We start from the raw sequence: 17,356 nt of genomic DNA on the forward strand, positions 1-17,356 counted from the left end.
CTGTTGAACAGTCCACAAGACGTCAAATAAAGTGCGTGCATCCATAATAAAACGTCCCGCACACGACTCCGGGGGGTGAATAAAGGTCTCCTGTAGCGAATCCATGCGTTTTCATAAGAAAAATATCCATATTTCAAACGTAATAAACACTTTTCTCTCACTTCCGGTATCTGTCATACGTGGAAGCCGTTCCGGGCAGATGACGTAGGACGTATGCGTCATGCTCTCCTCTGAGATATGCTAGTCTCATGAGTTTGTTTACAGGAGCAAAGGAAGCAAAGTTTCCTTACTTTAGCAAAGGAAAACTAGTCTCCTCTTGGCTTATATCGAAATCCTTCGTGACCGGCATTTTGTTTTGTTCTCTCTCCGCATTCGTCACTGTTCAACAGAAACACCCACTGACTGCAATGATAAAGCTTGGAATAGCCAGGACAATTTTTAATATAACTCCGATTGGATTTGTCTGAAAGAAGAAAGTCATATACACCTAGGATGCCTCGAGGGTGAGTAAAACACAGGCTAATTTTCATTTTTGGGGGAACTAACCCTTTAACTTTTAGCAACACTCCTCGGATATTTGAATTATGAACCATCGCAATACGTAACTGAAGCAACGTTAATAAAAACACAGCAATACGTGCCTATATCAACGTAACAAAAACATGCCAGGGTCATGTATTGAATCCACGTTTTAGCGCCACTCACTGGATGTTTCACTTTGAAACTGCCGCGAAACGTGCAGTAAGGTACGTAATTATGGTGTTGCAGAAATGTATTTAGAGGCACATATTTCCAGTGAGCCTTGTTTCGAAATAGTATTTTATTATAAAAATGTACTCCAGTAATATTTTTTACAACTATGAAAATTATTATTACAACTCATTTATTTATTTATTTATTTAGTGAGTGAGTGAACCTTTTTTTATAGTGAGGGACTTGGCAAAATTTTTCAGTGCTGCATTTGCATTACATTTATGCATTTACCAAACACTTTTAACCAAAGTGACGTACAATAGAGGAATATACACAATTTATAACAAAGCCAACAATACCCATAGTATACAATGCCTTGTTTCATACAACCAGTTTATTTTCTGATTTAACAATTACATGCCCAACCTTTTCCATCAATATTTAAGACGAAAATTGCATAGATACAGTTGTCTATAATACTAGTTGATAATACTCTGGTAAATGCGCGCGCTCTAGTCTAATCTACTAGACTTCACGGCACTCTGTAGGAGTGTTTTGTTTTGTTGTTGGCAAAATACTGATAATGTCAAATCGCACATCGTTAAAACAACAATTACGATATTATCGCAGACTATATATATTGCGCAACCTGTCAAAGCTTTATTTTAACCACCAATGCAACGATGCAAGTATTTACCTTACTTATACATGCTTGCGAAGGGTTGATGTTGAGATTTTATAAGCTGCTAGTTTGGTCTCCCTAGGCAAACACAGTTTACACTGCATAATAGAGCTTAAATATGGCCAGGGGATCACTTCATTTCCTTCAAGTTCAACTTCATCAGAGTATGACAGGGTTTCGTTTTCAGCTGGGTCTGCACCATAACGCCTGTCTTGTTCGTTTGCATCTTTCTTGTGATTTTATCGCCAGTTTGTTCTCCTTCCCATTATTTACTGCAGTAGTTTCCAGGGAGCGATTTTTGTTTCACTCAGTAATTAATGTGTTTTAAAATGTAGCGAAGTACAATACTTCAAACAATATATACTTAAGTAAAAGTAAAATTACATATTTTAAAAATTACTTAAAAAAGTAGAAGTACACAAAAAGCTACTCAATTACAGTAACGCGAGTAAATGTAATTCGTTACTTTCCAGCTCTGATCATTCATCTCTCTACTGCAAGCCAGTTTTTTTTTAATTTATTTATTTTTATATCATTTGAACCAGATACAGCACATGCCCATTGATTCTCATTGCCTCATCAGACTAAAATGTCCATTAAATACTTAATGCCTCTAGAGGTCAAACTGGGGCATCATTATGAATGTTACGAAATGTATGATTCACATTTGTTATATTTTTAAAAGCTTTTCTTTTAAGACCAGTTTCCTTTCACACCTCCCCAAATTACCCATTAATGTGTTAATTGATCATCTGTGGAGATTAATAGTAGACTGGACTTTTAAGACGCTTGAGACAGTAAAAGCAAGTGAAGAAAGAGTAAAAATAGTTAAAAGTTCAAAGGTAACTAGAGAAGTAGAACATGTCTTTCAAACTTCTGTCTCCTTCTACCCTTAAACAGACGTCTCTTCAAAAATAAATACAAAACTAGGACACGTGGTAAGTCAGGTGTAGGAAATTATTATATGAATTTAACAAATTAGGCCAAACATAAATACTTTTCCACTTCTAGTGAACCAAGCGTGAAAGTCTTAAATCATCTTGTTTGTACATTGTAAATGACTCTAGGTTTGCCCCAAATGGACATTTTATTGTACAAAAGGTCTTGTGTTTTATTAAAAGCCCCAGCTGGAACCATATACAGTCCTCAGGCGAAGACAACAGGGAAGCCTGATTTTCTTCTTCTTCTTGGTAGAGCTTTAAAATAAATGTGAGACAGCAGCAATTTTAAAAGAGCGAGAGAAAGAGATACTCGTGATCTACTGCAGTGGCAGAATAAACAACCAAATGAGTAAATTCAGTTGACATGCTGCTTTCACTCTGGGCATGTTGAAATATTTAAACTCTTTCAAAACACCATTCAAGTTTTCATTTGATGAGTACACAGATGGAGGATGCACACTTTAGCCCCATCATCATGCCAATCTAACGGTCCATTGCAGCTTTGTTGATATAGTGGAGCCTCTGGCCCATACATATTTCTTATTAAATACAGGAAGCATATTTAATCATTGAATTATTTTTATCTTCTGTTTGTGCATTTCCTAGCAAACTTTCATTTGAACAGCTCAGTGAAATCTGATGGCTACACAGTTGGATTTTTGATATCTTGGTTTCTGGTTTTCAAGTTATACAGCTTCCAACCATGAGTTAACAGACTAAAGGCCCATTCACACCAAGAACGAAAACTATAAAGATAACGATAAAGATATAGTTCTAAAAATCGTTCTCAAGATTAAAGAATAGCAGAGTTCACACCACAGCTATAACGATAAAGGAACAGAGAAACGGTATCCTTGGAATCACTTCCAGAACGATTTTTTTCCAGCTGATGAATGACAAAAACATTGACAGCCAATCCGAATCCATCCTGCTGTAACGAGCTCAAGAATTTAAAGCGGCAGATGAGCGTGCGCTTAGAATAAACAGACGATATCGTTCGCTGGTGTGGACGCTAACATTGTCATCTTTATAGTTATCTTTCTTGGTGTGAACAGGGCTTTAATCTTTAGCAAAGAGCTTCAGTGAATGTGCGAGGATGGAATACAGAGAAAAAAAAAAGATCTCTAATCTCTGTGGACTTGGGTTTACTTTAGTGCAATTGAAATTGTGTGGAGTGGTTGCTCTACCATGTAAAAGTCTCAGTAGGGCTTCAAAGGTCAAAGACTGTTATTCCTCAGCTTTTGTCTTGAGTACAGAGTACAAATCAGCTGATCTGTACATCATTCTCATGGCAAAGATTCAGTTTTTACAAACAAACACATGTCCCATTGTATGACAACTCAAACAAGAACCTTTGAACTGTACATATTCCATAGTCCATATTCCTCGATTCAGTCAATATACAACTTGCAATTTTTATTTTATTTTATTTTAATATTTTTTTAATAAGAGACTGTTTTTTATAGAATTTATAGTTAATTCTTTAATTGTAAAAATATTGATTATTAGTCACATTTCTTAGAGATACAGTACCTTTCATCAACTTCTTCCACAAGTCTTTTTATTTGTATTTTAATTTATTATTTTATTTTATTATTTTTATTGTGTTATGTTTTATTTTTTGAAGTTGAGTCTGGGAAGATGAATTTATAGCTTTATAGCTTCATCTTTTATTTACTCATTTCATACAGCTTAACAGAAAGAATAAATAGTTTTTTTAATGAAATGTATAGTTAGTTCTTTAGTTGAAAAAAAAATGGATTATTAGTCATATTTCATAGAGCTACCTTCTATCAACTTTTTTCACAAATCTTTGAATTATTGAAGGCTGATGAGCAGTGAAAAGATGGTTGAAGAGATGCTTTTTTTATTGCCTGTGGGCGCACGTTTGCATGTTTCACATATGGAAGCTGCAGTCCAGCGAAATGAAACAATCCACATTCTCTCTCTCTCTACCTCTTTTTCATACTGTGCCACAAGGGACAGAAGTACTTCTATGAAATAGGTTTTTTTTTTCGGCTCTTCTCACACTGAATATGATTCAAACACAGTTGAAATGACTAATGGGAAATGATCCACACTCTTTCCGTGGCTGTATGACATTGGTCTTTTGGGGTTACTATATACAGTACTATATACTGTATATGTGTATTTGTGAGAGTCGTTCAACTGTATTGTACTTTAATGTTTATCTGAAGGGTCTACTTTGGAAAAGCCACATAATATTCTCGAAGTCTGATTTTCTGCCTCTTATTCTCTTTGATACAGTACATGCAGCAAGTATTGCTTTTGATTAGGTCTCCAGTCAATAGTCAAGATTATTTAGTCAGAAAATATTTTCATATAAGTGCTTTAAAATAAGTTCAAGAAAGGAGCCGAAGAATGGCTTTTTTCATGTATTTAAAAATGTTGGATTGCTCAGAGACACAAATACTGTCCCCAATATTTTAACACACTAAAATATATGACGTTATGGCAAAATGTGTAGAAAAGCACACTAGTCTATGTTATCTTGAAAGCAGGGTAATTACACTTTTGAAAATCCCCTACCACTGTAAAATAAGATCTTTCCATAGTGCAACTGACCAAGAAAATAGCATTTGATGGAAACCATGACACATACTGCGCCCTAGTAGCATCACTATTGTTAGTGGAAGAAAATGTGTCCAGTTGTTATCATAATAACCCTCTCTACTGGATTTCAATATTGCATTTCTCAAGATTAAGAAAGAAAGATTAGCGATATCCGTCTTGTGGTGAATAATGTGTCCGGGCGCTCAGATGTGGCTCAGCTGTAATGAGCTCAATAATGCAAAAATAAATAAACACAGCCCCGGGGTTCAAACCGACCGCCGCTGTCCTTGGATCAGAGAGATCGGAGGGTGGAAATGCCCTGTTTAATGTCATTTGTCATAGATAGTGAATGAGTCCAAGGGCACCAGAGCAGAACGAAGACTGAACTTCTTCTTCCTCTTATAAGACACTAGGGCTGTGAGTGTTCAACTGAAAATTCAGGATATATTCACAGTCATTTTGTTGGTCGTACATTAAGCAACACTCTTGTGATGATGTTAATTCAGTTTTGATTTGGCCATTAAGTTTCTTAAGGAGAGATTGATTAGATTAGTTGCATGATCCTTCCTGATTTAAACTTCAGTGTCCAAAATGCTGTTAGAGTTGGTAAGTTTGATTCATTTCTGAGAATCATTTTGAATGAATCATTTTAAAACTTTGATTCAATAATTAAGCTCTTAAATACTAAAGAGAGTTTAATTAGATTAGCTGTATGATCCTTAAACTTAATTGGCAAAAAAATTATAATAATTCCAATTAGAGTCAGAGTTGGTAAGTTTGATTCATTTCTATGAATCATTTCAAATGAATTGATTCAAAACTTTGATTCTGTAATTCAGCTCTCAAATTCCTAAGGAAAGTTTCACTATATTATTACATTTTGACTTTTTTTTCCCCCTTATTTAAACTTCAGTAGCCAAAATGCTGTTTAGAGTTGGTGATTTTGGTCCATTTCAGTCAATCATTTCAATGAATCAATTTAAAATTTCAGTAATCCAGCTCTCTAATAATTTATTTGATAATTCAGAAATGTTCAAGCAAGTCCCAATTTGTTTTCGGTATTGTTAACTAAACTAAACTAAAAAATATTGTAACTAAACTGAAGTAATTTCCAGTAACTGAAATAAAATAAATTAATAAAATGAAATAAAATAAAAATAAATAAATAAATAAATAACAAACATGACTAAAGCGCATAAAATTATTAAATGTAAAAAAAAATAAAAAAAAATAATAATATATATATATATATATATTTTATTCAATACTATTCAATAAAAAAAAAAGCAAACAAATAAAAAGGAGCATCAACCTGTGCTGAGTTTTTAAATGGCATGAACTGTTACACTAATGTATAGAATGACAAAAAGCAAATAAAATTATTAAATGTAAAACTAAAATAATAAAAAAGCTAATTCAAAATAGCAATAAATACTATAATAGTATTAAATAATACTAAAATAGCAATGGCCCGTTATGTTTGAGCAATTGTCTTATATTGAAATGTTTTATTTCTAATATATGTAGATAATTATTGCTGTGTAGTACTATGTATTTTATCCTTTTATTGGACCATATAAATTTATACATTTAGTAAAACAGTGTCTTAGTTATGTTTATTAACTACATTGTTAATGTGATTTGACTTCTTGAGCCAGTTACATTCGAGATGTTTTATTCAACTTGACTCTTTGATTCAAATGATACTTATTCAAGATTCAACTCAAGATTTTTAAGTTATTCTGACAAGTCATATACATAAAAACCTACACATCTATTTGAAAAGTCAACAAATGATCACACATCCAGGCATCTCGAAAGAGCCTCAGTTCAAAGGCGTCAGCCCAACAAGAGAAAAACTCACTGTAAGGTTGGAGCACTTTTCAAAGGCAACCTTTTCTCCTAGGTCTGAAACTTCTCTCATTTGCTCACTCTTTCATGTTTGCGATATGCAAAAGGGAAAGCAGGAGACCCTGTGCACAGCAGCTGACCTCCCGTGGTTTGGCAGACACAATGGGATAATTGGAGTCTTGGGCTGGAAACTAGTAGAGAAACAGCGTGGTTTTACTGACAGGTTTAGTCTGACATATGTCTCACTTAGCGCTTCATACTCCCGACACAATACAAGCTAATTACTACATATTTCTGCTCCTAATTAAACCTCACTAATATGATCTAATTACCGCTCTGCCCACGAGGAAGTGAGGTTAATTTTACTTTCCTAAATAAAGACTAAACGCAGTCTTGGTAATCACCTTGGCCTACAAAGTGGAAGTCTAAGTGATCATCCATTATTTAACTTGGCTTTAAACCGCGTGTGTTGTGATAATTGGAGGTGCCGAGGGTTCAGCCAGGCAAAACATATTAGCACACTAATTAGTAAAGTCAGCGTTACCACCGGGGGTTTCTGTGTGTCTCTTTGTTGGAATTTCCAGCCATGCTCATCTCCGTGTTAAATATCTTTCACCTTGTCTGATTTATCGCATCTTTGCCGCGTCATTTTTTTTGATTGGTGGCTGGTCTGTTGTCAGTAATGACAGGACTGTGCTGTTTACCCTGTCATTGTGTCACTGCTGTCATGACAGTACATGTGTTTCCAATCGCATGCTCCCATACTGCTATTATTATTTCTGCAGTGTGAAGCATGTATACTATGCATTAGAGCTGTAAGCAACAACTATTTTAATATCTGATTCATCTGTTGATTGTGTCTTTGATAAACTGAACAATTAAATATTCCATATTGAAGTCTGTGTCATTTATGCTGTGTTGTGTACCAAAATAATAAAAAGTAATATAAAAAGAAATATAATGGATAGGAAGTGTAAGTTAAGATGGATTTGCAGTTTAATGACAACAGCAACATTCAGTCACTTCATTCATTTGCAACTGTAAAAATTGTGTTTTTGTCATAGAAATATGCGTAGTGCAAAGACCTTAATAATTGCTAATAAAACTTGTTGATTATTATCATTATGGATTATGCCGATTTAAAAAATGAGTTGCCATACTTTATCCCACAATGCATCGTGCTTCACCTTTTCTTCATTTCCAGTGATAGGTGCAATTTTTTTAAATTGGACTAACATTAAAAAGTTTTAACACAAAATGGGAATAAGTTGCAATTTTTTTTTTTCAAGATAATAAATGGACAGTGCTTGCTGAATTAAACATGCAAAAGGTAGCACATTACAGTTTAAAATGCTTATTAGGGCTGCACGATTTCACAATTTAAAAATATTTACTTAGCACTGAACATTTTTTAACATTCTAGCAGACATTATACCAACAAAGCACAATTTCACTTAAAATTAATAAGTTAGTAAAATAACCCAGATTTTCCTCGCGCTTTGGACTTTGAACCCTGGCGCCGCGAGTTGGTGCAGCGCTGTCAGAATACATGCAATTCGTGCGTGCATTAGAAAATATAACATTCTGCAGTTTATTTACTAATCGTTTGAGGTAATTTCGTGATTTCAATCATCATACAGTAACCTAACCACCAGCATTAGCCACCTCTTCTTCTCATCGGAGACATGTGATGCAGCACTAAACAGTCTCTCGCTGTCGGTGCTTCGCGCTTGTAATGATTTCTGCGTCTTTCTCTGATAGTTTTAAATACTTTCACACTGTCGACATGTTTGCTGCATTAGTGCGTGCCTCTATTTGAACGCGTTAGTCATTGTTCGGTACATATTATTTGGCCTTTTCTTTTATTCGGCTTTTTATATAATGTCGGTTGCCGAATATTCGGTGCATCCCTAATTCTAAGGTCTGCAATTATTTTTCAGGAATTTGCAGCTATGAAGTAGTGCGAAGTTATTCAACCACGTTAGTGTGCCGTACCACTTCAAAGTTGTTTTAAAGGTCATTTCAGCCTGCAGCAGCAAAAGAACCAAAACCCACAATGACACTGACCAAGCAAGTATTATTTTTTGTAGTAATTCAACAGTCTGTAGTCAGTTATTGCTTATATAATCTTATCCGAACACAGCCAATAACAAATATGTCATCTATGTTGCATTACAATCCTTCTGAAGTTAAAGATCAAGCTCAAAGGTTGCCAATTGGAATTTTGAATTTCAGCAGCACAGTGCAAGTAAATAAACGTCATCTATTATGCTAAGTCTGTTTTTAGCATTCTAGAGTGTGCATCTGCTCCCAGCTTTTGTCTTGAGTGTCTTGAAGTGCTTGCTATTTTGTAAGGATTCTTCATTCCATACATTACAGGGCCCTTTGGTCAATTTTTTTTGCATAAGAGCATTTGTTGTTCTTATCATTGGCCTACAGTCCACAATAATGCATTTTGCAATCTGTCTGTGGTAGATTTGACATTTCCAGGTGTTTGCAAATCCACTCACTAACTAATAAATATGTATCCTCATGAATATTTAATGAGTTACTGGACACTCTTGGAAGGTTACCCAGCAACATCTGCATGACCCAATTAATATGCACGCAGTATACTTTAATTTTGCATTGGGGCGTACATACTGAATGCCGTTTTTAATGGAGCAGAATGCACAGTTGAAACATCATTTGCATTTAAGGTCAGATGAATTATGGAGTTTTGATGACATATCAATCCATGAATTTTACCTGCGCGGCTCAATAATTTTCCACATACACACCCAAGACATTTTCAATGGCTGTATATAGAGGCCTGCATAGGCTGTTGTATCTCAGTGAAAGAACTCGCTGAAAACACTTGCAGCCTCACTAGAAGTTAATTTCAATTGTAAGTCTGGGGTACAGCTTGTGTCAGCCAGTTTGACTACAAGAAAATCAAAGCTCATCCTCAGGCAGCTCAAACGTAGTCTCGCAATGGTGGTAAAAAGCTGCCATTTTTAGTTTTCTGAGGTGTTAAACACAAAACATGTCTTTATAACTAAAAAACAGATTCCCTTACTTTTGCAAATTTCTCTTTCCGAGAGCTTCCTCCTGAAAAATCTGCTACTTGCGCATTGTTTGCAGAAACTATGAAATTTATGTCCCATTTCTCTGTTCAGAAAACATTTAAGGGATCATTGTTTTGTGTGTATGACTGTTTTCCCGTGGCTCACAAAATGAGATATTTAGCAGAATGTTCAAGCTGCACTTTGCCATACAATAAAAGTGTCCACTGGAATAAGCTGCATCAACTTTCCCTTAGAAAGATGACAAACATGCCATTCACTATGTGTTTATATATATATAGCGAGAAAGGTATCATCCATAAAGATTCTTATTCTCAGAAAACGCAGCATCCCTTTTTGTCCTCATTTTAGCAAGTAATTACTTAAATCTTTGTATGAAAAGATGTCTTCAAGTTAACTCATTGGACAGTATAGCTGTTATTCCCATGGTTTCTGAAAGAACCTTAGTTGAACTTGGGGATAATTGAGATAATGATGATTGTGCTCAATACATATTGCTAATTAGTATTCGCAGCAGTTTGTTTAATCCATTTAAGACAAAGTGCTCATGACAGCAAGGTCACTTGAGCTGAGTAAATTCAGTCGTCTCAACTCTAATTAACATCTTAACAAAGATGGCACACAATGTGCTGCCATATTTCGATTTCTGACTTCCTTAACTGATAGCTGACAAATCATCCAGTGCTGCTTCAAAAACCTTTTTTTTTTTTTGGCCATGCATGAACGTTTCATTTTACGCTAAAATTGCATGCGGCTGAATTGGTGTGTCTGTATTATTATCCTGACACTTTTATATAATCAGATTTATCTTTAATTAACGTTTTGCTCTGTGGGTCAATGACAAATAAGATACAGAAAATGGGGGGAAAAATCTAGTTTAGTTTACTATGGAGATTTTATAAACTGTTAGAAACTTTTATGTGTATATGTGAAAATGATATATCGCCTTATAGGTAACGTATATGGCAATATCATTATTGATATAGGGCAGCATATGACAAATATTACATTCTGTATGGGCTTTTTCAAACATTGTATTCTGTTTTTGTTCTTTATTCTCAGAAAACCCTGACATTATTGACTTTCTGCTTGCAGAAAATATTAAAATGATTTTTTTTTACCCAGAAATTATTAAATATTCCTACCAAAAAAAGAGCCTAGTGTCATTGACCCCTGTATCAGTACTAAGCTGAACCTCATGTTTTTGTACAGTAGTAATCATCTTACGTCTTGTTTGTTCCCCGCAGAATGAATACACATGTCCCAGACCGTTACCTGGAGCTTGGATTGGAGACATACCCACCATATACTGAAGGGACTGTTTTGTTCCTCAAAATAATCCACCGGCAGGGGATTTGTGCCTACCTGCATTTCATCAGCCGCATCAAGCTTTGTTCTCATGATACCACTCATGCTTTCAGTGCTTCTTTAATGGATTGTGCTGGATATTCTTCAGTCAGACACTGCAAACGGACATCTGAGAGACAGTGGGAACAGATGCTTCAGATGCATATTTTACTAAAACACATTTGGATGCCTCACTTTGTTCTTTAATGCGCCTGGATACATGTGTCAGGTTTATTTGGGAAGCCTTCGGTGGAACATACAAATGAAAGTTATCCAGCCTTTGACGAATCGCCCAGCGTCATTTGACGTTTGTGTGGACCTATACATAAACTACAAACTTTGTTAATATACCCTCGAATTTAAAACAGGACTTGCCCTTTCCTCTGTTATTTAATGTACATCCTTGGAAAATTTGTGTATCGGAATAACTAAATAAAATGACTGAGTTAAAACCTTTATCTTTGCTGCCTAACACTGGATTTGTTATGCTTTGCGTTTCTGCAAACATCTCTGTACAGTTTTATTTGAAGAAATTCTCAAGTTTACCTGCCCTTCATAACAGTAGTAAACTTCATACTGTTAGACTGAGTAATTTAAACACGACCTGTGATCTCATTGACTATGCCAACACTGTTTGAAATGTTTGAGTGTACATATGTAGTCTCATTTTATAGGAGAGTGTGTAAGGAAATGTAAAGATCTGAATATAGAGAATGTGTTTTAAGTCCTAGTTTAAAGGCAAAGTTTTGAGATTTGTTCAGGTTCGACCAGCCCCTCAATCTTCAAATATTGCAACTTGAAAGTGTAATTTATTTATATGCTCCCGCATTTTAATTTAATAATTACATTTTGTAACCAAACTGTATGAATTGAACGCCACCAAGTTCTGTTTTATAATGAGAACGTTGTCAAAATCAATGGTGGGAAATATACATTTGTCAAATGGAAATTAGTATTGATCAACTTGTTCATTTTTTATGCATTTATTATTACTTTATTTAACAATATGGATTTTACTGCAAAAGCAAAAACTGAGTTTATTTTTCACTTGTTGAACATTTGATGTAGCTCATTTGTACATGAAAATTAAAATAAACAACTGTAATTCGGTAAAATTAAGCTTTCATTTGAAAAAAGTTTGGAATGATTAAGATTATTTCTGAAGTTATTTTTATATCCACATAATTAAGGTAAGTAGTTGTTTATGTTTACCAATGCTGCATTTATTTAATGAAAAAGTAAATATTCTGAAATATTATTACAATTTAATAGAACAGTTTTCTATTTGAATATGTTTTAAAATGTAATTTGTTCCTGTGATTGCAAAGCTGAATTTTCGTGTTTAATCAGAAAGTAAATGTGTTTCTGTTTTAGAGCTTATTTGGCTGAGTCTGAGTCTCAAAACTTTGTTGGACTAAAGGGGCTGTTCATACTGACCATGATTTGCAGCGACAAAATCACCGTAAGTCATTCACTTTCAGCAGTTTTTGCCAGCATGGGTGACGATGTAGGCATTTTTCTCATTTGTGATTAGTTTTCAAAATCTACAGCCAATTCCTCACTCCCAGCAGCATCGTCTACCAGCGACCGGCGGTACTGCAACCTTCAGCGATGAAAATCTGTCATTGTAAACAAGTTAGTAAAAGAAAGTTCAAGCTACTTGGCTGCATCCGCACGCTCAAGGAAATGTCTTTCCATATATCTCCTCTTTGAGATGCTGTCAGATCAATATTGGCCTCATAAACCTGAAGAAGAGCCTCTCCGATTTGTGCCAACCCTGCCCTCTCCAAACCAACAAAGCTCTGGATGTTCAAACCTCATCCCGGCATGTCATAATTAGCACTAAATATGCTATTTCTCAAGAGGGGGTTAACATGAAGAGTTCGCCCTGCGTCGAGTCCTCCAGGAACACGTCAAGCTGTCTGATATGAGGTCCAGATGGCAAATTAGCTCCGGTGTTTTCCTACAGTGTTGTATCTCCCCCTTCTCTCTCTTGCCTGCCAAAGCGACAGCTAAACAGACACAGCACTGTGTTCGTTCGAACTCCCCCCATGAATTATTCATCGCCCCCATCCCTTCTTGTTCGGAAAGGAGTCTTGACATTTCGCCCAGTCAACGGCCTCCTACTGGAAGAGTGCTGTGTTCAGAGGACCCGACTGTGTCCAGATATTGGCTGTTGTGTGCTCTATTAACCCCAATCATGATGCCCCAAGAGTGCACAGGCACAAAAGACCAAAAAATCAGTTTTGTGAAATAGTCTGTGTGAGTTGAAGTAAAAGGCGTGTTAAATGTCAAACTAAAACTTGGAGTAATACACTCAATTTGTGCATTGATTTGGTTTCGGTTTATATGCTCTATATCTATCTACTGTATTTCTTGAGTATTTTCTTGGAGAGCGCAGTCAAATTATTGTTTTTAAAATGCAAATCATACCATAATGCAGACGTCACTTTCTATTGCATGTGTGCTACTGTAGAATTTTATTTGAGACTGATTTATAAAGATTGAGTAAAACTACTTGCAGTGTATGGAACCATTCAAAAGAAGTTTTAGATTAGGAAACACTGTTCACTATGAACTAGTTGCTTATTAACATGCTTATTACTAGCATATTGGCTGTTTATTAATACGTAAGCACATATTAATGCCTTATTCTGCATGGCCTTGTTCTAGATACCATGACCCTACCCAGTACCTAAACTTAACTACTAACAACTACCTTACTACTCTTAGTTACCCCATGATTTACTCACCCTCAAGCCATCCTAGGTGTATATGACTTTCTTCTTTCCGATGAAAAAATAATGGCAGTAAATGGTGGTCGAGATTTTGAAGCCCAAAAAAGTGTATCCATCCAAAGTACTCCAAACGGCTCCGGAGGTTAATAAAGGCCTTCTGGAGTGAATCAATGCATTTGTGTAAGAAAAATATCCATATTTAAAACATAAATATAAGTGATTGTATTCGTCTGAATTAAGCAGAAAGTCATACACACTTAGGATGGCTTGAGGGTGAGTAAATCATGGGAAAATTTAAATTTTTGGGTGAACTAACCGTTTAATAGTGAATATGAGTTCCCTAATCTAAAGTGTTACCAAAGTTTTTGCATTCCACTGCTTTTCTATGTAGGCTAAACATGCTAGACTATGGAAGATTGTTTCTGCCACTTGAGAAAAAAAAATAGTGATTGCAACTTCTATCTCACAATTCAAAAAACAATTCTTGCAATTCTGAGTTTATATCACAGAATCTTCTTCTTGCAATTTTCTCAGAATTCCAAGATTTAAACTCCGAACTGGAGGACTCATAAAAGGGTCACAATTACAAACTCACAATTCTGAGAAAAAAAGTCAGAATTGTTAGATGTTAACTCACAATTCTGAGTTATAAACTCACAATTCTGAAAATTGCAATACAATTGTCAGAAGTTGCAAATACCTTTTTTATATACATTTTTTTGCGTGAAAAAAAAAAAAAGAATTGTGAGATGCATCTCACTGCACTGCTTTTTCATTGTTTTTCTATGTAAACATGCAAAACATTTTATCAGTAATTATACAACAGTTGGTTCCAGTCCAGTCCAGTAGCACTGGGACATTTCACTGTTTGTATCACTCCACTTGTTTCTGTTTGTTCCGGACTTGTGTTTGACTTGTTTTCCAGGTTACACTGATGCGCCACTGTAGGTGATGCCATGTAGCTGTTTTTATGAGTAAGTCATTTTAGCATTCATTGAACCGATTTGTTCAAAATGCTCATTAAGTTATGAATCAAAGAAGTAGGTTTCTGTCCTTACATGCAAGCCATTGAATCATTCACTCAACTGATTCATTAAAAGCACAGATTTTTTTTCAGGAACGCCACTACTGTGTTACTGGGCTGCTTTGACTGCATCTGCATCTTTCGCTGGTGACGCAAAACTGACAACTAGCAACAAGTCTGTAAAATGTAAGTTGCTTAGATTTCACTGGACTTGCAGATATGGGCTACTGCATATGGATGGAAACAAAATAACTGCAGCATTAGAATATTCAGTGGTTGTTGTTTTTGACGTGATCAGAAAAAAAAAAAAAAAGTATTATGCATTCATTTTGTCACACAAAAAGGGAAGGTTTCAGTTACCTTTAACAGCCATTGTAATTTTTGTCCATACAATAGAAGTCAATAGGAACCAAAACTATTTGTATAGGTAATATTTTTGTGTAATATTTTAGCTTTTTTTAAATAAAAGCTACTTGGTTTGATATTTATTTATATAATGCATAGGCATATTTTACATGGAGCCACGGTATTTACATTAATTTGTGGTTTCAAGTACATTTTAGTTAATGCTTACAAAAGAACAAAATTCACTGTGCGATAAAAATGTATCTTTCATTCCATAGGTACAGGAATAGACAGACATGATCATGTCACGGTTTAAAAATGCTCCTTATTATGGATAGATGAGATTTCAGAGTATCATTTAAAAAGTGTGATTGCATCACAGATGATTGACAGATGATCTCAGATTGATGTGGGTGTCAATTGACAGTACTGCTGGGAAAGATTAGGCCTCAAGGGAATATATCTAGTGGGGAAGAAAACTGCCCCATTCTTGATCTTTAGCAGCACATGGTTGCACTCTCTCCAGGGAACAAAAGGTTGGAAAAACTTATGCAACATCCAGCCAGAAATCGCCTTTCCAGAAGACATATCATAGCTAATTAATAGCTGAGATGATCTAGACTGCCCAGTTCACCCACACAGTACAAGATATAGTTAAAAAAGACCAAGAACCTATTAATTAATATGAAAACCAGTAGTCTGTTTTATCACAAGCCAGCAGATAAGGTTGCAGTGGTTAAAGGAATAGTTCAGCCAAAAATGAAAATTTTATGTAAATTGACTCACCCTCAGGTCATCCAATATGTAGATGAATTTGTTTCTTTATGGAAATAGATTTGGGGAAATTTAGCGTTGCATCACTTGTTCACCAATGGATCCTCTGCAGTGAATGGGTGCCGTCAGAATGAGTCCAAACAGCTGATAAAAATATCACAATGTGTGTTTATATTTGTTTTGGACTGTTCTTGCTTGTAAACGATTCTTGATCTGTGCATATTTCTCTCCTGATTCAGATGAGACAACTTTTTTCACTGGCGAAAGCAACATTATGGATAGAGGAGACAGCCTGAAGAAACCATTTGAAGTTAAAGATGCCTTGATGGATTTGTTTATAAAAACATTCAGCTTTTCACTTGACAAGACATGAAGATGATCTATCAGAAAATCTATCATCTATATATTGGATGGCCTGATGGTGAGTACATTTTAAGCAAAGTTTCAATTTTGGATGAGCTATTCCTTTAACATGGGAAAAAGATGAGATCTCTTTAATATGAGGAGATTAAATGTTTAAACCCCCCAAAATTAAGCGTTAGCGTTAGTTCTGGCAGGTCACGTGAGTCAAGCTTGCATCAGCTGATTCTCAGCTGATCATATCTACCTATAGGAATACGACACCTATCGCGGCATTCCTATATAAGCTCTATTCAGTATTATTCAGCAGCTTTTCAGCTTGCTCCGGAGCAAATTACCCTCCTCCATCCCCAGCTCCTCCTTTCGCCACAGTCAGGACTTGGCTTTCTGATATTCCTTGCTAATCAGACTCCTTTATCTTGAATAAAGTGTTACACTTAAATATTATTAAGTACATTAATGATATCTGCCTTGTTCTGTTCTGTTAACCCTAGGGGGGTTAGTATTGCTGCTCTCCTTGCTCATTCATGACAGGCTGCATGGATGGGCAGGGAGGTTTTTGTCCAGAACAGAACCATACCGCCAAACCAAACTTTATGCTAAGTATCTATCATTTTGACGATAGTGGTCCTGACAGAAATAAAGGTTTTGTGATCACTCATGTTGTTTCATCCTGCTATGACTTGCTTCCTTCAGTGGAACATATTGTTTACAGTTATTTACTAACTAAACTTCACAATATTAAATCGAGCTCAAAGCCTTTAATAATTCTAAACAATTTACATATCCCAATCCTTGTGTTTTTATTGAGCATACATTTAATTATTAATTTAATAATTATTCAAGAGCAAGGGCTTATGGGTATTCCCTCCCCTCCAGTCACAATGCTCACAAAGTAACAATGTGAAGTTCTTTGTACTTAGTGTTAATAGATTTATTAAGGTTTTATTTAAATGAGCTTA

At 35.3% G+C, this 17,356-nt stretch overlaps 1 protein-coding gene across 1 annotated transcript in view; it reads left to right on the plus strand.

Moving 5' to 3' along the window:
• LOC107730422 (leucine-rich repeat transmembrane neuronal protein 4-like) overlaps positions 1 to 11,975 on the plus strand; it is a 39,739-nt gene extending 27,764 nt beyond the window's left edge. Inside the window, exon 3 of the mRNA XM_016541266.1 lies at positions 11,054 to 11,975. Coding sequence (XP_016396752.1) covers positions 11,054 to 11,119 — 66 coding nt within the window. The 3' untranslated portion in view covers positions 11,120 to 11,975. The remainder of the gene's footprint in view (positions 1 to 11,053) is intronic.
• Positions 11,976 to 17,356: the final 5,381 nt, after the last annotated feature.

The sequence above is a fragment of the Sinocyclocheilus rhinocerous genome, unplaced genomic scaffold, assembly GCF_001515625.1.
Source record: "Sinocyclocheilus rhinocerous isolate Xijiao unplaced genomic scaffold, SAMN03320098_v1.1 scaffold1660, whole genome shotgun sequence".
Classification (NCBI taxonomy): domain Eukaryota; kingdom Metazoa; phylum Chordata; class Actinopteri; order Cypriniformes; family Cyprinidae; genus Sinocyclocheilus; species Sinocyclocheilus rhinocerous.